Source organism: Rhinoderma darwinii, chromosome 4 (assembly GCF_050947455.1).
Source record: "Rhinoderma darwinii isolate aRhiDar2 chromosome 4, aRhiDar2.hap1, whole genome shotgun sequence".
NCBI lineage: Eukaryota > Metazoa > Chordata > Amphibia > Anura > Rhinodermatidae > Rhinoderma > Rhinoderma darwinii.
In genome coordinates, this window is record NC_134690.1 from 37,118,855 (window position 1) to 37,140,978 (window position 22,124).

Here is a 22,124-nt window from a genome sequence, read left to right on the forward strand (position 1 = left end):
TTTTGAATACTTTGAGGGGTCTAGTTTTTAAAATGGGGTGTTTTATCAGGGGTTCTAATACATAGGCCCCACAAAGCCACTTCAGAACTGAAGAGGTACCTTAAATAAAAGGCATTTGAAATTTTCTTAAAAATATGAGAAATTGCTGTTTATGTTCTAAGCCTTGTAACGTCCAAGAAAAATAAAAGAATGTTCAAAAAACGATGCCAATCTAAAGTAGACATATGGGAAATGTGAACTAGTTACTATTTTGGGTGGTATAACCGTCTGTTTTTCAAGCAGATGCATTTAAATTCTGAAAAATGCTATTTTTTCAAAATGTTCTCTAAATTTTGCAATTTTTCACCAATAAACACTGAATATATCGACCAAATTTTACCACGAACATGAAGCCCAATGTGTCACGAGAAAACAATCTCGGAATTGCTTGGATAGGTTTAAGCATTCCGACGTTATTACCACATAAAGTGAAATATGTCAGATTTGAAAAATGGGCTCTGAGCCTTAAGGCCAAAACTAGGCTGCGTCCTTAAAGGGTTAATAAGCTCGAGTTACAGCAGGTTTTGTACTCCAGTCACATTGTTGTGTGCAAAATTCTGCTGGATGCGATGTGGAGTCGATAAACTCTCTGTGGCGACCGATAAACCCCTGTAGGCTTTCCTGAGATCTTAAGGTATATTCACATGGGCTAATTTCAGCCGTTTTTCGGGCTGTAAACGTCCCAAAAATCTGCAGCAGAACGCCTACAAACATCTGCCCGTTGATTTCAATGGGAAATACGGCGTTCTGTTCCGACAGGGCGTTTCTTTTACGCCTCATTTAAAAAGAAGTGATGAATTTGCATTTGCTTGTTCATCGGCTTATCGTTGCCCTGTGAACGCTCGTTTGCCTGAAAATTGGCCCGTGTGAAATTGCCTCAAGGCTTTTTTCACAACTAGGTTGGAGACTGTCAATTTGTATGCAGCGCTATTTTTGCTGTCAAATCTTAACAGATACCACGCCGGAACACGATGGACCCTATTAAAAGTCAATAGGCACCGGTGGTATGTGCCATACGACAGCTCCGGCACAGTGTTGTGGCTTGCTTTATGAATTTAAGGCCGGATTTACACGAGCGTGTGCAAAAGGCACTTAACAGCTCCGCGTGTCAGCCCCGTATGATGCGTGGCTGCGTGATTTTCGCGCAGCCGCCATCATTATTACACTCCGTTTGGATGTTTGTAAACAGAAAAGCACGTGGTTCATAGTTTGACAGCTGCTTCCGTGCGGTGCGCGTGATTTCCACGCACCCATTGACTTTAATGGGTGCGTGATGCGCGAAAAACGCCCAAAGAACGGACATGTCGTGAGTTTTACGCAGCGGACTCACGCAGCGCAAAACTCACTGTCAGTCTGAACGGCCCCATAGACTAACATAGGTCCGTGCGAGGCGCGTGAAAATCACACACGTTGCACGGACGTATATCACGTTCGTCTGAATAAGCCCGAAGTGTGAAAATGACCTAAACCAAAATGACAGCGCAGTGCACCCCACACAGTACAGGGGCGCCATTACCATGCTTTGTGCTTTCCTGTATGAAATAAAGCTGCAAGCTACTGTCATAGCTTTCAGTTGTGGGGGGAATTGCAGTAGGGTCTTGATTTTGTAACTGCAATTTGTTGGCGACCAGATGTTGCTGTGGAAACCCTTCCCGTCGTAAACAACTTTCAGATTTTAACTTTTTCCTCCCCACCTTCCAAAAGCCATAACTTTCATTTTTCCGTCGATATAGTACTATGAGGGCTTGATTTTTGCGGGACGAGTTGCAGTTTTTCGTAGCACCATTTATTGTGCCATATAATGTACTAGGAAACGGGAAAAAAAAATGTGTGAGGTAGAAAATGAAAAAAGCAGCAATTCCTCCATTGTTTTTTTTTTGCGTCGTTTTTACGGAATTCACTGTGCAATTAAAACGACACGTTAACTTTATTCTGCGGGACAATACGATTACGGCGATACCAAATATATGTAGTTTTTTCTATGTTTTACTACTTTTACAAGGAGCAAAACAAGTGTAAAAAATGTAGTTTATTTTGTGCTGCCACAGTCAGAGCCATAACTTTTTTGTTTTATTTTTGGGTCGATTTTAAGTGGTTTGAGGGCTTATTTTATGCGGGATAAGCCGTAGTTGTTAATGCTACCATTTTGGGGTACATGCGACGTTTTGGTCCCTTTTTAGTGGGAAATGAGGTGATCAAAAAATAGCGATTCTGGTGTTTACACTTTTTTTTTTTCTTTTTCTTTTTAACTGTGCGGGTAAAATAATAATATATTGTAATAGTTCAGACTTTTACGGATGAGGCGATATCAATTATGTTTATTATTTTTTGTTTTACAATGCTCTAGGGAGAAAATGGGAAAACGGGGGTTTCTTGAACTTTCAATATTTTATATTTTTATTAGTCGCCCTAGGGGACTTCACCCAGTGATCGTTGGATCGCTTGCACTATATACTGTAATACTAAGGTATTGCAGTATATAGTCTTTCTGACAGGCTTCTATTAAGCTTAATAGGAGCACAAAGATGCAGATCTGGCGGCCTTCATTAGGCTTCCGTAGCAACTATCGCCAGCCCACGATTGCATTGCGGGGGGGGGGGGCGCGATGAGCTGCTAGAGGGGTTCACCCCCTCTTTCTAACTATTTAAATGCTGTGGTCGCTATTGACCGCGGCATTTAACAGGTTAAACGAGCGGGATCGCGCTCTAGCGCTATCCCGCTGGTTACTGTGGCGTGTCGGCTGTAACGTACAGCCGACACCTGCATGCTTCCCCCTACCCGGCTATGACGTAGCTATACGTAAAATGTCGGGAAGGGGGTTAAAGGGGTTGTTCAGGGTTATTCTTGTTCAGGTTCTTTCTTCCACAACTGTGCCACACCAGTCCACAGGTTGTGTGCGGTATTGCAGCTCAGCCCAATTCACCTGAATGGAGCTGAGCTGCAATACTAGACACAAACCATGGACAGGTGTGGCGTTGGTTTTTGGCAGAAAGCGGCCGCCTTTTTCTAATCCTGTACAACCCCATTATAGATCCCGCAGTGCATTCCTGTACAGTTACTAAACCTGCAGGAGGTGAGCTCGGAGGTACAAGTCTCCATCGGAAATCTGCAGCTCTGGGTGGAAATTATAAGACATGATGGTGTCTGAGACCAGGAAGATGTTACTAGGGATCAGGAAAGCAAAGTATCGGCAGAGTTATAGTCCATGCAGTGTATAGGTGAACTGGCACTGGTTCGGAGTTACTCTGCCCATAGTCCTGCATTGCATACTGGTCATGTTCTGCTGGTTCACGATGCTGCATACTTCTCTAGTGGTTGCTTGTCATTCATCTGACCTCTGCTTGCATTCACAGGCGTATGTGATGAGGCCATCCATAATTTTTTTTGATGAGATTGATGGCCTGGCTCCGGTACGCTCCAGTAGGCAGGATCAGATACATAGGTAAGTTTAACCTTATGCAATAGACAATATGAATAAGCGGCTAGACTTATTAGGGTCGTGCTTACAGGTTCCCCACCGTGTGGACATGGTAGGGGGAAGGACACTTTGTAGACCAACCGGTCATGGTAATATCTGGAGCAGGAGAGGAGTGTGCTGGCCTTGTTGGAGACAGTGACCTGACCACTCATATTAGTGTGCACAGTGCTGCGTTTTGACCAGTGTCAAAGTAGGTTTGGTGGTAAATGGGAGAGAAGACCTTGAGTGAAGGAACAGCAGTAAGCCCTGGCCGGATGTGCTTTAGAAGCACCCAAAAAGAAAACCCTCCCAGGAAAGGACATTTTGGGGCTCATTCGCATAATCTTCACCCCTTTTGAGGTCCGTTTCGCAGCGAGAAACTTGACAGTTGGGCGGTAAGTTTGTAAGCCCAGAAAGACTATCCAATTGAGCCCGTTATTCTGCAATCTTGGCCCAGAGGAAGTCAAAACCCCATTGAGGCAAAAGACAATTTTCCTCATCCTAGGGAAATATTTATTCTCGACTCCATTATAGCAATCCGAAATAAATCCCTGGACCAGCGACTTATCTGCACTAAACTAGTAACTATAACTTGTAATATTATTATACTCCAGGTGTCCAGACCTCTTTTGACCCCTCTTAAGTGAATTCACCATGAACAATTCCCTGGGCAGAGAGTTTCATAGTGTCACTGCTCTAACCGTAAAGAATCTTTGTCTTTGTTAGTGTAGAAAGCGCCTTTCCTCTGTATGCAGATGATCCCCCCCCTCCCTCGTTACAGTTCCTGGTATAGATAGATCATGTGGTGTATGACTGCTTATTTTTCCTCTTCTTTTACAGTTCTATCGTTTCTACCCTGCTCGCGCTCATGGATGGGTTGGACAATCGTGGTGAGATAATTGTTATTGGTGCTACAAACAGACTTGATTCCATAGATCCAGCACTCAGGAGACCTGGTCGATTTGACAGGGAATTTCTTTTCAGCTTACCTGGTCAGAAGGTGAGAATTTAGGATGGAGAACAAAACCTGTCTGTCCGGTACATGTAAACCTCAACCCGTACGGATTTACATGGAGACCTTTTCTTTATGGGTCTGGGGCTAATTGAGGAGTGGCTAGTCAATATTCGATTTGTGCCCCACAGATACAGGATTGAGAACATGCGTATAGAATGTTTTATTACAGTCTGTCACACTTTTATTGCTTGTCAATGCTTCCTAATGAATTGACGCATCACACAGGGTACAAAACGTTACCACCGTCAGCTAGTCCTGCCCTTGTAGCATCTAAATCTAAGACTGTTTTACGCACATTCGGCCTCCTTAATCAAAATTGTCTAAAACCGAAATTGGCCTTGTTGCCCATAGCAACCAATCACAGTGCTGCTTACAAGTCTTAACCTGCTGTGGAAAAATGAAAGCTGCACTATGATTGGTTGCTGTGGGCAACAAGGACGTTTTTTCTTTGTTTTGATAAATAAGGCTAGACTTCTTTAAGCTTTGGACAGGCTGGAATAATTTTAAAGCGGGGACAGTATGGTCAACATATGTCTATGGCCAGCTTAAAGAGATGCCATCACTAGTCATTTTAAGGCAGGGGTCTTAAACTAGGCTGGGTAAATGGGCCACTACTGTACCTCCATATTGTCCGTAAAATATGACGACCGTATCTATATTTATGCCTTAAATCAGTACCATAGATCATCATGTGATTCCACCGCGCCTTGTGCTCGCACAACGATTCGTATCGTCCAAATTATGAGTTTCCTAGACAAAAGATTTCTCTCCATAGCCATATGGTACATTCCCTGATGTGTTGCATGTACCTGGGATCTAGGTCTCTGTTTCCTCCTTTTTGTTTTCGTTTTTGATTTTAATTTTCACGTTGATTTCATAGTCCTATGTGTTAGGTATATTTTGTTTGAATTGACCCAGTTACACGCTCTGTTTTTTCACCTATATGACATATTTTATGATGTTATCATGTAAATCTTAAGTGATAGTTCTCCTATACCCATGCCATGATCTAATCAATTGTACATTTCTCTAGTGCCCGACGAAGGTCTGTCTGACCGAAACGTCGACGTCGCACATGCAGCCTCTGGCATCCATAATAAAAATATATATTTTTGTAACACAAGCAAGGTGTGCCGAGTACAAATTCTTAACCTATAACAATACTACATTACTATAATAATACTACATCTCCATAATACTACATGACTATAACAATACTACATCTCCATAATACTACAGGACTATAACAATACTACATCTCCATAATACTACATGACTATAACAATACTACATCTCCATAATACTACATGACTATAACAATACTACATCTCCATAATACTACATGACTATAACAATACTACATCTCCATAATACTACATGACTATAACAATACTACATCTCCATAATACTACAGGACTATAACAATACTACATCTCCATAATACTACATGACTATAACAATACTACATCTCCATAATACTACATGACTATAACAATACTACATCTCCATAATACTACATGACTATAACAATACTACATCTCCATAATACTACATGACTATAACAATACTATATCTCCATAATACTACATGACTATAACAATACTACATCTCCATAATACTACATGACTATAACAATACTACATCTCCATAATACTACATTACTATAATACTACATCTCCATAATACTACATGACTATAACAATACTACATCTCCATAATACTACATGACTATAACAATACTGCATCTCCATAATACTACATGACTATAACAATACTACATCTCCATAATACTACATGACTATAACAATACTACATCTCCATAATACTACATGACTATAACAATACTACATCTCCATAATACTACATGACTATAACAATACTGCATCTCAATAATACTACATGACTATAACAATACTACATCTCCATAATACTACATTACTATAATACTACATCTCCATAATACTACATGACTATAACAATACTACATTACTATAATACCACATTACTGTAATACTACATTACTATAATAATACTACATTACTATAATACCATATTACTATAACAATACTACATCTCCATAATACTACATGACTAGAACAATACTACATTACTATAATACTACATCTCCATAATACTACATGACTATAACAATACTACATCTCCATAATACTACATGACTATAACAATACTACATTACTATAATACTACATCTCCATAATACTACATGACTATAACAATACTACATCTCCATAATACTACATTACTATAATACTACATCTCCATAATACTACATGACTATAACAATACTACATTACTATAATACTACATCTCCATAATACTACATGACTATAACAATACTACATCTCCATAATACTACATGACTATAACAATACTGCATCTCCATAATACTACATGACTATAACAATACTGCATCTCCATAATACTACATGACTATAACAATACTACATCTCCATAATACTACATGACTATAACAATACTGCATCTCCATAATACTACATGACTATAACAATACTACATCTCCATAATACTACATGACTATAACAATACTACATCTCCATAATACTACATTACTATAATACTACATCTCCATAATACTACATGACTATAACCATACTACATCTCCATAATACTACATGACTATAACAATACTGCATCTCAATAATACTACATGACTATAACAATACTACATCTCCATAATACTACATGACTATAACAATACTGCATCTCAATAATACTACATGACTATAACAATACTACATTACTATAATACTACATCTCCATAATACTACATGACTATAACAATACTACATCTCCATAATACTACATGACTATAACAATACTACATCTCCATAATACTACATTACTATAACAATACTACATCTCCATAATACTACATGACTATAACAATACTGCATCTCAATAATACTACATGACTATAACAATACTACATTACTATAATACTACATCTCCATAATACTACATGACTATAACAATACTACATCTCCATAATACTACATGACTATAACAATACTACATCTCCATAATACTACAGGACTATAACAATACTACATCTCCATAATACTACATGACTATAACAATACTACATCTCCATAATACTACATGACTATAACAATACTACATCTCCATAATACTACATGACTATAACAATACTACATCTCCATAATACTACATGACTATAACAATACTATATCTCCATAATACTACATGACTATAACAATACTACATCTCCATAATACTACATGACTATAACAATACTACATCTCCATAATACTACATGACTATAACAATACTACATCTCCATAATACTACATGACTATAACAATACTACATCTCCATAATACTACATGACTATAACAATACTGCATCTCCATAATACTACATGACTATAACAATACTACATCTCCATAATACTACATGACTATAACAATACTACATCTCCATAATACTACATGACTATAACAATACTACATTACTATAATACTACATCTCCATAATACTACATGACTATAACAATACTACATTACTATAATACTACATCTCCATAATACTACATGACTATAACAATACTACATTACTATAATACTACATCTCCATAATACTACATGACTATAACAATACTGCATCTCCATAATACTACATGACTATAACAATACTACATCTCCATAATACTACATGACTATAACAATACTACATCTCCATAATACTACATGACTATAACAATACTGCATCTCCATAATACTACATGACTATAACAATACTACATCTCCATAATACTACATGACTATAACAATACTACATCTCCATAATACTACATGACTATAACAATACTACATTACTATAATACTACATCTCCATAATACTACATGACTATAACAATACTGCATCTCCATAATACTACATGACTATAACAATACTACATCTCCATAATACTACATGACTATAACAATACTACATCTCCATAATACTACATGACTATAACAATACTGCATCTCCATAATACTACATGACTATAACAATACTACATCTCCATAATACTACATGACTATAACAATACTGCATCTCCATAATACTACATGACTATAACAATACTACATCTCCATAATACTACATGACTATAACAATACTACATCTCCATAATACTACATGACTATAACAATACTATATCTCCATAATACTACATGACTATAACAATACTACATCTCCATAATACTACATGACTATAACAATACTACATTACTATAATACTACATCTCCATAATACTACATGACTATAACAATACTACATCTCCATAATACTACATGACTATAACAATACTACATCTCCATAATACTACATGACTATAACAATACTGCATCTCCATAATACTACATGACTATAACAATACTGCATCTCCATAATACTACATGACTATAACAATACTACATCTCCATAATACTACATGACTATAACAATACTACATGACTATAACACTACATGACTATAACAATACTACATCTCCATAATACTACATGACTATAACAATACTACATCTCCATAATACTACATGACTATAACAATACTACATCTCCATAATACTACATGACTATAACAATACTACATCTCCATAATACTACATGACTATAACAATACTGCATCTCCATAATACTACATGACTATAACAATACTACATCTCCATAATACTACATGACTATAACAATACCGCTAGGTTTAAACTTATCGGAAATTTGCGAGTTTACTCCACGTGCTTATTTTAACAACCCAGTTTAAGTCGCTAAATGCAGTCTGACAGACACAAGAATATGAAGCCCCTTCTTAGATGGTCCGAGCCCCCAGATCCTCCTTACTGCACTCCCCACAGTGAGGACTCCTGAATTGCGCAGAGGTCGCATGCTGAACCGCCGCTCTATTCAAGAGTCCTCACTGTGAGGAGTGCAGCATTTACTATCCACCTCATTGCAGATAAGCCATGACGAGGATCTGGAGGTTCGGGACCCCCATTCTCACGAACAGTGGGGGTGCCAGCGGTGGGGCCCCCAGCGATCAGAAAATGATCACCTATCCTGTGGATAGGTGATAATTGATGATTTTGGAAATACTCCTTTAATCGGAAACAAACTGGCATAAGCTCTAAATAAATTTGTCACATCCTCGTCTTGTTGTGTGCACTGATTAAAACTACGCCAGCCAGGAGCTGACCTAGGTTTCTGCTATAAGTTAAGGCAGTTTCTGGAGTAAATTCTAGTAAGAGTTGCCTCTTATAGTAGGCTCCGGACACTTATTTTTTTTTTTTTCTTTCCCCCCCCCCCCCTCTTGAAGTGGCGACAGCGGCGGAAACCGACAAAGTTGCAATTTTTGCGTCTTTTGAGGCGTTTTAACTCCAGTTTTTTTTAGACGTAGCAAAGTTATCCGCCCCCCACCCTCATGACTCCTCGGTAACTGGAGTCACATACTGCATCACATGATCCTTTATGGAGCTTCTGACTGGTGAGATCATGTGACTCAAGTATAACTGTATTAGGGTATCGCACTGTTCTAAATTTGATTGGCCTATCATAATAAAATAACTTCTAGAGAACTGGAATTCTATATGTGCAGGCTACATAATGGTTTCTTTTAGGCTCTGTTTACACCTGCGTCGGAGGCTCAAATGCTATCAGATTTGTTGAGGGGCATAACACTGCATGCAGCGCTATTTTTCCCATCAAAACTGCAGACCCCACAACAAACCTCATTCTAAATCCACGGGGTCTGTAGTACGGTGGATTTGGCACGGCCGTGGTTTCAATTCTAAACTGAAGCCACGACGCAGACCTGAACAGAGCCGGTTGTGTTTTTTTTGTTTTTTTTTCCTAACTTGCCGCTAATTAAAATTCATTGTGTTTATTTCCCAGGCAAGAAAGCACATTTTGCAGATACACACCAGGGACTGGAATCCCAAATTGTCTGATGTGTTCCTAGAGGAACTAGCGGAAAAATGCGTTGGTGAGTCCAAGAAATAGAAGTATTACTCTGACTGGAATAACGTGTGTGTGTGTGTGTGCGTGTGTGTGTGTGTGTTGTCCCCTTCCAGTGTTTCTTCTAGTAGGGAGACTAACAAAGGGACACGAGAGAAATTATTCTAATCCTTACCATTTATTTGCCTGAATTCACCAGTTGTATAAATATAAGTGATGTACTGAATATAGGGGTCCCAACAAAGAAAGTAAACTCTTTAGTGCTTGAGACTCGTTTATTGAATTCACTCTTGTTTCCCATCTAATCGGTCCTATTCCTGTTCGTTTTTCCGCATCGGTCTCGGCCATTCTATGCGTTGGTCCGTTGAAACTATGGACCAAACACGGAAGCCATCAATGTGTTTTGTGCATCTGTGATTTGCGGCCGTATAAAGGGCCACGAGTGTGTGCTTGAGGCCTTCGGGTTATATTGAGCCATACTAGAGCTGCTGTCGGACTAGTAGACTGACAGATTTAGCTTATAGCGGCATTATGCAGCTTCTATGTATAATGGATACATAGAAGCTGCAGTGCTAAAACAAAATTATTTTTTTTTCAATAGGTTTCTATTAGAAAAATGTTTTAAAACACTAGATGCATACATGAAATAAAAAAGCTACATGGTTTACAAGGCCTCTGTATCTGAAAAACAACTCTTCCACCGCTATTAAGATATACCAAGAAATTAATCAGGGCAGATTTTTTTTTTTTACCGATTTAGGAAAAAAACAGAATGATAACCAAGGGATGATATTTACTGAAACAATTAATATTTTCCAGAGCGTTTATTTTAAGGGGCCCCATCTAGGATAATGTCCCATAGACTATAATTGGAATAGGTTGCCACTTTTTAACAGGCATCCTGACCAATCAGAAAGAGGGGCAGAATGGAAGCTGCACCATAAGTTCAGGAAGTTCTCTTCGATCACATGGGCACTTGCCTTCCGAGATGAGACCTAGGGGAGTGTGCTCTTACTGGTATCTCACCTGTGTCCCCCCTCCCCCACGAAGAATCCAGACAGCGGGCGCATTAGAAAGTTCTAGTCTATAATGCAGTATTTCCACATACTACAAGACCCCTTTAAGTCTTGCTGTCTCTGAGCGGTCACAGGAAGCTTTATACGTCTGTATTGTGTGTATGCCATTGTAATATCTCTGATACGGCCACCCACCGCTTCATTTTTATGTTGTTTTGGTTTCCTATATTAATAAGGGATTTACTGCACCGCACAATTATCCAAAGTCCAGAATTGTTTGCCAAATACTTTGAGTAGCTGGAGGCGAAGTTCACATGTGACTTTTTTTATATTGAGTGGTGGATTTACTTCAAGAAAATAACTTTTTATAAAAGAGCACAAATTCTCAAAAGTTCTTGATCCTGAGATCTATGGGCCGCAGGTATGACCTAAATCCAGACTTGGATCGTCATCAAAGTTAGAGTTTGGAGATATTCAGAAGACTGGGTGCTCCTTGTTCTAGTACATAGTGGGGTTCCCAGCTCGGTTGTGACTTGCTTCAATCAATTAAAACCATATTTTGATCTTCATAACCATTTTTTTTTTTATTGCACTAATTCATCTAAAATGAAAAATTGAAGGTCTTTGCAGACTTAACTAAAATCAGTTTTCGTATTTTTCCTACAGCTTTTATGCAGATCTATGTGTATCCATGGTTACAAACTGCAAACGAAACCTGTGTAATCTGATACTGCAGTCATACTCTCTTCCATCTTTCCCCTACTTCTTGTGTTAGGCCCCCTGCACACAACCGTGCCTGTAATCACGGTCCGCGATTATGGGCATGGGCGCCCGCGGACAGCCACGCGCATTTTTGGCTAGTGATCCTATACAAAGTATGGGAGCACGGTCTGTAAAAAGCAAAAGATAGGACATGTCCTATCTTTTGCGGAGGCTGTCAACGGCCCAGACACCTTCCCGCAGATATGTGGGAAGGTGTCTGTGGTCAATAGAAGTGAATTGGCCTGTAATTGCAGTCTGCAATTACGGTCAAATTCTGTGGTCGTGTGCGTGAGGCCTTAGGTCTCATGCACACTAGCGTGTTTTTGCGTCCGCAATTATGCGGATGATTTGCGGACTCTTTCATTTCTATGGACCCAGGCACACGACCATGTGGGGCTGCAATTGCGGACTGTTTAAACCCAGGACAAGTCCTCTTACAGTCTGCAATTGCGGTCCGAACCCATTGAAATAAATGCACGTCTTCTGTGTGCATGGTCCATGATTGCGGATGGCCCGCGGATGACACTCCGTGGCCGTCCATGCCCTAATCACGGGACCTGCACGTGTTCATGAGGCCTTATTCCCAACTCATAACCTCTGTAGCATAATTGCAGACTCTGACTACACAGGGTTTGTTTGTAGTCTGTTACCATGGAGACAAACAGGGCTTCATAGGAGTTGTAGAAATAACAGTAGGAGATTTCCAATTAGACTACGCAAAGGTGTTTTTTTTTTTTGTTTTTTTTTAATTACTCCATTGAATCTAAAGGTAAAAAAAAGTTGCGAAGGTAGACCTAGCCTTTGAGGCTCTTAGTGGCCGTATTACAGCTTCACGCAGGAGCCATATATTTAGTGCCAAAGATCAGAACCTACCCTATGAGGTTTATAAAGCCTTTCCCAAAACAAGCTGGTTTTATATAGATCACCAATTTTATACACCACAATGGGTCATTACATGAAAAAGTTTGAAATTCATGTAAAGTTTTATCATTGATAAGTGTTACAACCATGGATATCCGAGGCGCTAAGTGTTCTTTCTAACAAATTCCTTATTCTAACCCATGTTCATTACACTCCAGGCTACTGTGGAGCTGACATTAAAGCACTTTGCACAGAGGCTGCCTTGATTGCCCTTCGCCGGCGCTACCCCCAGATCTATGCCAGCAGCCAGAAGCTACAACTGGACATTTCTTTGGTTGTTCTTGGTGCCCATGATTTCTACCATGCAATGAAAAACATTGTGCCTGCTTCTCAACGTGCTGTGATGTCTCCTGGACACGCGCTCTCGCTCGCCATAAGGCCATTGCTCCAGAGGACCTTCTCCGACATACTCTACGCCCTGCACAAAGTGTTTCCTCACGCTGAGTTTAGCAGAGACCACAAGAAGGATGGTAATGATAATCCTGCGTGCTTTGATCTTGTTTTTTTTTTTCTTATACAGGAGACACTTGGATGTTCATTTGTGATGTTTACGTTGACAATGACACCTTAAATCCAACTTGAAAGCTATGTACGCCTTTTGAAAACAAACATTTTTTATAAAAAAAAAAAAAATATCAGTGTGACCGTCAGTGCCGCTGACCTGACAGATACAGGATTCACAGCACGAAACAGCTGATCCGCATGTAGGATACACAGCAGCTGTATACATCTCTAAAAGTATAAATCATTTTTAGTAAAAAGTATTTTGAAAGTTGCACCAATCACCCTGATTTTGTTTTTTTAAATAAAAATGTTTCTTTCAAAGGTGTACATACACTACAGGCAGACCTGGGGGCCTTTATTAGGCCCCCGGCTGCCATCGCAGACACAGACACTCGGCGATCGTATCGCCGGGTGTCGGTGGGAGAGAGATGGAGCTCCCTCCCTCTCTCCAAAACCACTCAGATGCAGTGCTCGCTATTGAGCGCCGCATCTGAGTGGTTAAACGTGTGATATCGATACTAATATCGATCTCACACGGCAGAGCAGGGACGCCCCCAGCCCTCAGCTGCCTCTAGCAGCTGAGAGCAGGGAGATTTGACAGCTCCCTGCTCTGTAAACTTATTCCGATGCCGCGACGTAAAAAGTCTATAGCATCGGAATAAGGCCCGTTAGTGACCGACGTAGAAACACGATGGGCCGGTCACTAACGGGTTAATACTCCCAAGGTTAGCTTACATTGTATGTTCACCCGACGTAAAGGTGCTATCTACGGTAGCTAATATTTAATGTTTCTTCGATCTGACACTCGTTCTCTCGTCTTCAGACGATGCAAGCCTACTCTTTGAAGACAGTGAGGATGAAAACCTGTTGTCCATATTTGATGTGAGTTCTGTCTCAGGATCACCAAAGAAACAGCCAGCTGCTCCCCACAAGCCCTTCCTCCACTTTACAACGTGAGTGGCTGGGTCAGGGAGGGTACACAAGGGCTGTCATTTATGGATTGGTAATAGAACCTGGCTATTATTTTTCCGCATTGGTGCCGTATGTATTTGTGCCAGTCTTTTATAGGATTCTCCACCACAATTTTGGAAACCAGCTAATTTATTGTGGATTTAGGCAGGACGGCCGTAGCCGTCATTCTGTCTCATTACTGAACTAGTGGCGTTGTGGTAGTGCTCATACCGCCCAGAAACAGCGCTATTTTTGGCCATGGGCTTTGCCTGGTATTGCAGCTCATCACCATTCAATGGAATGGAGCTGAATTGTAATACCAGACTAAAACAAATTGGCACGGTTTCTGGAAAAAAAGCAGACCATTCTTTCTAAACCTGGACATCTCCTTTTATTTGCAGGTGGAGTGTCACTTGACCTATCCAGACTTGCCACTGACTCGCATATATTGACTTGCATGTTATTTTTTTTTATTTTTTTTGAACAAACTAATCTAGCATATCTTGTTTTTACAGTTCAGCTTGTCACCAGCCGACCTCTTACCGGCCCAGGTTTCTGCTTTGTGGGGAGCCTGGCTCAGGCCAGACCGCGCACCTTGCACCAGCTGTGTTGCACATTCTTGAAAAGTTCTCTGTACACAGACTGGACCTACCAGCACTTTACTCAGTCAGTGCTAAAACGCCTGAGGAATCTTGTGCACAGGTTAGTACAAATCTGCTTGACTTGTGTTTATATCGGTGTGCTGCCCCAGCCTTAAAATGTCAATGGAAGTTGCCCCTGTATTTTCCAAGGGCTGCTCGGATAAAGGGCTCCTAGTCAGATATGCTACCCCAATTACCAATTCAACGGGTATGGGGATACCAGTTCAATTTAAAGTGAGTGGGGTTCACGTTTGCACCCCATTCTATAGTTAACATATAAAATGATTCTACCTAAAATTATCCGACTTTGTAAATATACTGTAGCTTTAATCCTCAGTTTTGACTTGTTTTATAGTCCGGAGCTGCATTCACAATTCGACAGCCCTTTTGGGAGCAGAATTGTGTAAATATCACTGGGCTATAATGCAGAATGTAACTTTGTATCCGTACAAAAATAGGATGCAATGTACAGCAAAAATGTCTTCATTGGGAATCACCACGGTTGGAAATTGAGAACATTGTACATGTTTGCATTATTCTCGGGGGTGGGTCCATGAGGATCCTAATCATCTGGTGCTGCCATAGGCTCTGGCTGACCCTGGAAATGGCATAGCTGGCCATACACGCGAGCCCGCTGCCAGCCTATGCTCATTCATCCTGCAGCGATTACATCCGACTTCACCATAAACACGGAGACTTGGCTCGGATGGTTTTTTTCCTCCATGGAGAGCGGGAAATAAGCTTAACGTATAAAGTATTGGTATATTGAGATCGAACATACAAAATACCTCTTGCATTTGCTGAGCCCTCCGAAATCTGTAGTGTAGAGCCAGCTGTGATCGTAACCTACACAAAGCCCTGTCATTGGCCATCATCGGCTACTGTTAATCTCTGTTATTATTCAGCAATTGATGCATTGGAGCACTTCAGAGTCTCAAAGATGTGGACACCCCCCCCCCCCCCTAATGCCACATTCTGTGCCCCATGGACCCGCTGCTGAAGTGCTGGACTGTCCGAAGTAGGAGCGGCAGAGATCTTTAAAATCATAAGATGCTGGATCTTGTTTTCGTAGTATACATTGCAGTGAGGCACAGATTATTTTAATACGTAGAATATTTATTCACCAGCCAGGCTAAATGTTGTTTTATTCGACACCTCTTGTCCCGATCGTCAGCTTCTGCGTATTTCTATCAAGTCCACTTGTCTTCAGCCTCAACATGTGCAACATACAATGTGTGTCTATCATTGAGAGATCCGGAACGCTCAATAGAAACTAATATAATGAAAGAGCGATGTGTAAATCTATTCCTGACCGAACATCTACTTCCCGCAACTTGTATAAGTGAAGTGACTCATCTACTTGTTCCTTTCATTGATTTTATCTTGAGGTGAAGGCAGTGGGTGACCTCCACATAATGTATTCTTATTAATTAGATTTAGGACGAGGTCACGTGTTGCAGCGTTTTGGCAACATTGTTCAAAAATCAAGGCGAAGCCACAGTGTTTTTGCCATGGCTTTTCTCTAAAAGCTCCTACACATGGACTCGCTATTAAGTGTGTAGAAGAGCAATCATTTGTTAGTAAATGTTGTTGATTTTCAGTTTTAAAACTTTTTCTAGGGGTGGCCATATTGAGGACACAAACTTCATCTCTGTAGACAGTGCAGCAGGATGTATGCTTTATGGCAGCTGGGAAGAATGGAGTTAATGGACAGAACTGTCAGGAAGTGATGGTGTACGGCCCCAGGGACCAGACACTGGCAGGGGAGCTGCATGCAGAGCTTGATCTGTGTGTATAATGTAAAGTGTTGTTATCCAGCAGTACAGCGCAGCTGTCTGCCCTCTGATGAGATGACCGCTGACTCGGTCTCAGGCTATACAGCTAAGTTGACAAGTGAACTACAGGAAACGGGCCGTCTCAGCCCTATTGTGTTTGCTCCAGCGGCCAATCTCCTAAATAAAAACAATGTTTATAATAAAAAACAAATTATATATTCAATTTTAAGTTGCATATTTTTGGAGAGAAAGCGCAAAGTTTTAGTTGAGGCTGAAATTGAACTATTTAAATTGACTCCAGATGTTAAATCCATTGTCAAGACTGCGAATAATGAAGAAAATGGAGTTACTTTATCTCTTCCAAATCTAAAAATGTCGTCTGTTTCATATTCTGGGAATGTAAGTGTAATATGGAAATTTCTCTCAAGTATTTGGCTTAAAGGGGTTGTTCAGTTGCGAAAGCACATTTTCATACACCCTATTAGTGATTTCTGAGTTAATAGAGGGGGGGGGGGGTACTGTGTTCAGGGTCCTCATCTCTCGGCCGGAGTGGAGAGCCATTATAAAGAGCGTCTCTCTGGAGAACCTGTCTAGTCGTGTATTGCACGCACGCACCTAACGCTCGCACGCGCACCTGGCGCTCGCACGCGCGCACACCTAGAATATAGTCACTGACCGCAATCTGAGTTCTTGAAAATATTGAGTTTAAGCCCAAAGCTTTATCAACAAAAAGCCGAAAAGATGTTGACGTCTGCCATACAATTAACCGTATTGTCGGGTTTGTCTTTTTCAGGTATTCCGGGAAGCTCGGAGAACAGTACCCAGTGTTGTTTACATGCCACATATTGGTGACTGGTGGGAGGCTGTCAGTGAAACTGTGAGGGCTACCTTTCTGATGCTCCTGCAGGATATCCCCTCGTTCTCTCCTATTCTACTACTGTCTACCTCTGAAATTGTGTACGGGGAGCTGCCGGATGAGGTAAGCAAGCAGTTGTTTTTTTTTATTTGTTTTTTTTTATGGGTGAATTTCTTCTGAATTTTCCGCAGCGTGTGGATGACGTTTGTTAAATCACACCCGCTTTGCTGCTGCTGTATTCCGCTGCCTATTTTCCGTCCGCAAATCCTGGATGGCAAATCCGCAGCAATTCCGTTAAGTGTGGACAAGCCCTTACTGTTAAAAGCTAGGGCAAACATCATAGGAATTCATACGTACATAGAGAAGGTTGAAAAAAGATGCAGGTCCACCAAGTCCAATCTATAATTTTACAGTGTTGATCCATGATGTGGATGCAAATGCCTCATTAATGTCTCCAATTATGATGCTTAGAATAAATCCGTGGATCAACATCCCATCTCCAGAATCCAGTACTCCTCACTTTGTAATAGATTTTTCAAGAAAGGCATCAAGGCCCTTCTTGAACTTGTTCAATGAACCAACCATCACAGCATCCTGTGGTAGAGTTCCATAGTCTCACTGCTCTCACCGTAAAGAATCCTTCTGTGATGATGGTGAAACCTTTTCTCCTCTAGACGTAGAGAATGCCCCATTGTCCCCCTTGTCCTTGTTACAGGTCTAGGTGTAAAAAGATCATTAGAAAGATCTCTGTACTGTGCGTGTGTATGTATGTATCTATATATGTATACACACAGCACTCAATATTTAAATCCACAATGGTAACGGGTTCAGGCGGGTAATCCCGATCCAAGGGATATAGAAGAAATCCCACAGCACTCCAATGTAGTAAGAAAAAAGCTGCAACGTTTTCGTCCTGCTATGGTCCATGCTTTAAAAAGGTCCCATAGCAGGACTGAAACCACTTTTCTTACTACATTGGAGTGCTGTGAGGTTTCTTCTATATTTCTCTATTTCCCTTGGATCGGGATTACCCGCCTGTACCAGTTACCATTTTCCACCCACTTTCCTAGTCACGTTGGTCGCCCTTCTCTGCACCCGCTATAGTTCAGCCATGTCCTTCTTATACACCAGTGCCCAAAATTGTACGCAACATTCCATGTGTGGTCTGACTGACACACAGATTTGTTTTTTTTGCCAAAAAGAGGATCTGTCACTAGTTTAGTAATGCTCTATCTCCTAGCTCAGGCTCCAGGTTTATGTGGGCCCTTGGGCGACACACACGTAGTAGGCCCATTTGCGGGGGAACTCAGGGTGGCAGTAAAATGGTAGAAAATGTAACTTTGTGCCCCCATATAGATGTTGGGCCCCCAGTTTGTACCCCCATAAATGTATTGCCCTCTGTAGATAGTGCCACACAGCCCCCCTCAATGTAGGTATCGCCTTTGGGGTTCCCACTAGGAGTGGAATCCCAGCCAGAGCATTGCCAACTCTCGGGCTGGGGATTCTGCTTCACGAGAAGCCCCTGATGTCACTCTCCATACAGAGTACTGGGCAGAGCACTACTAGCACTCTGCGTACGACCAGGGGTGTAGCTAAAGTCTCATGGGCCCTGGTGAAAGAATTCAGTTTGGGCACCCCTACCCACGCTTATGCCCAGCTGCATTGCCCGACGGACCCCATAAATGCCCCCACAGTATAATGCACCCCATAGCTGCCCCCACGCAGTATAATGCCCCCCATAGCTGACCACCATAGTATAATTGCCCCCATAGCTGCCCTCCCCCACAGTATAATGTCCCTATAGCTGCACCCACACAGTATAATGCCCCGTATACTAGAATGCCCCCATAGCTGCCCCATATACTATAATGCCGTCCATAGCTGACCCATACAGTATAATTCCCCCTATACAGTATGCCCTCCATAGCTGGCACATACAGTATAATGCCCCCCATAGCTGCCCCATTTAGCAGAATGCCCCCTTAGCTGTCTCACACAGTATAATGCCCCCTCAGCAGCTACCATACCCAGTATAATGCCTTCATATGTATGTACCTAATAGGTAAGTAATTATGTTATTATTTTTCTATCCCCATTTCAGATTTCGTTGGAAGCGGGACCAGCACGATCAGCGCTGTGTGGCAATAGGGGCGATGCGGGCCTCTCCGGCTTAGGGGCTTGGTCGCAGTTGCGACCCCTATAGCTACTCCACTGCCTGGGACACTGCTCTGCTCCTGACAACACTGTCCATATATGGTTAGTGATGTCAGGGGCTTTCCCATAGACGGAGTCCCGGAGCAGAGCCACTTCTAGCGCTCTGCCTGGGACTCCTCTCCTCCTGACATCATTGTCCATATGTGGACAGTGATCTGACGACGGCAGCGTCTGCACCCGGACGCCGGCCCTGTAGCTAAACTAATAGGCGCTGTTGTTTTAATATGCAAATGAGGCTATACTAGACAAGTGGGTGTTAACACCAGCTATTCTCCTGAGGTGGAGCCTCCTCAGCCTCTGACGCTGTCCTATCAGCATGAAGCTGCTTCACACTGTGTGAGAGGCTGGAGGAAAGGGGAGCACTTCAAATAGCCATATATCGGGCTGTGGACCACCTAGAACAGTGTTCCTGGTGGCATATGAAAGATGAGGTTCTAATCTTCCATATGAAGCTGTGAAACAACTGGAGGTATCACCAGTTAAAAACAGTCGGGACTGGAAGCTGTATACTATATGATCACACTGTATTGCAGGGAAGAGGCAGAAGCTGTAAGCTGATTGGACAGCGTCCTACAGAAAACATTATTCCACCCAGAATGAAAAGGAAGTCACCTCCTATTTGGGAAGTATAGCCAAATTAGCATATTTTGAAAAATGCTCATAACTTTGCAAATAAACCTTTTTTTTTTTTGCACTAGTTATCTGCATGATAGCGCCTATTAGATTAGTTAGGACATTAGTGCATTCATAAAATAGTGATAGATCCTTTTTAAAGGCTATAAAAACCTTTTTGGTGATATTTATTTTCTTTTAATTTATATTTCTTTTATGTATTGTATGTATTTGGTGATAACCAGCACTTTTTCTAATATACCTTTTATTAAGAATTCCCCTGCGTTTCAGCTTCTATGTATCTACTGTACATAGAAGCTGCAGAATGACGTTGTCACCTGAATCCATCAGGGAGCAGGACTGACGGCTCGGCTGAAAGCGGCTCCTGTGTTCCTCTGACACCTCATCTAATACTGATGAAATATAAGCTGATCAACTCGTCTGCCTGACCACGATTACTCCTGATCCCCATCCCCGATGTACATGAATGCTAGGCCGAGCACAAATGTATACCAATTGGGGATGGTGGTATAAGATGCTGCCAGATAACTTTTTGCAAATCACGGAAAAATGGGACCTACTAATATACACAAAAACAGCCATACTTACTAAACGGGCAGGTTAGCACCAGTTCCCGACAGGAGGCAGACAACCACAAATGTTACCTAGGGGGAGAGTGCTCCGGTACAATATGCTAGTGATACCCCACACAATAGATGGTCTGTCAGTCCCGGCTTAATGGGCAGGTTCTGTCAATGTCCTCTGATGTGTTTGGGCAAATTTTATGTGATGTTTTACAGTAGAACAGGAAACCCTGCCACATTGGCAGCATACATAGTGGGCAGATGTTATGTCTGCAGGTATAGGTTAAAGTGGTATTCCAGCCAAACTCCTTTATCACCCGTCCACTGCATTGGTAATAAAATGTTAGATTGGTAGGGGTTCGCTAGCAGGGTGGATTTGGTCCCCCGTTCTATCGAGAGCGGTAAGTTTCACTTACTAAAAATCTTTTGGGTATACCTATTGTACTGCTCTCTAGGTTCCCTTTTGTATAATGCCGTCCATACTGACAGGTCACGTGACCAACAGCCAATCGTTAAATCAGCAGTACGTCTTTAATGCAAAATGGTTTTGTTACCACATCCAGTGCTCTGCTGTAGTTTGTCGTCTACATGTTGTGTTTGTTTTTTCGCATTCTTCGGTGTGTTTGTGCTGTTGTATTTGTTCACTTCAGTACTTTGCTATGAGTAATGTTTTCAGAGATCTCGAGTTGTTTTTACTGTAATGCAGCCGTGAAGCCGAACTGAATGAGCTCATAATGACTCGGTGCTTTTTTTTTTTATTCCGTCTTTCGTGCCCTGTTA

The 22,124-nt window shown here is 41.2% G+C and overlaps 1 protein-coding gene across 3 annotated transcripts in view; it reads left to right on the top strand.

Moving 5' to 3' along the window:
• The window catches only part of ATAD2B (ATPase family AAA domain containing 2B), a 117,350-nt gene that overhangs the window by 58,237 nt on the left and 36,989 nt on the right, over positions 1–22,124 (top strand). For all 3 annotated transcript variants that reach the window (XM_075861032.1, XM_075861034.1, XM_075861035.1), the window contains 7 exons: positions 3,393–3,481; positions 4,337–4,496; positions 10,446–10,536; positions 13,366–13,677; positions 14,535–14,664; positions 15,178–15,364; positions 17,872–18,057. In XM_075861032.1, coding sequence (XP_075717147.1) covers positions 3,393–3,481; positions 4,337–4,496; positions 10,446–10,536; positions 13,366–13,677; positions 14,535–14,664; positions 15,178–15,364; positions 17,872–18,057 — 1,155 coding nt within the window. The remainder of the gene's footprint in view (positions 1–3,392; positions 3,482–4,336; positions 4,497–10,445; positions 10,537–13,365; positions 13,678–14,534; positions 14,665–15,177; positions 15,365–17,871; positions 18,058–22,124) is intronic.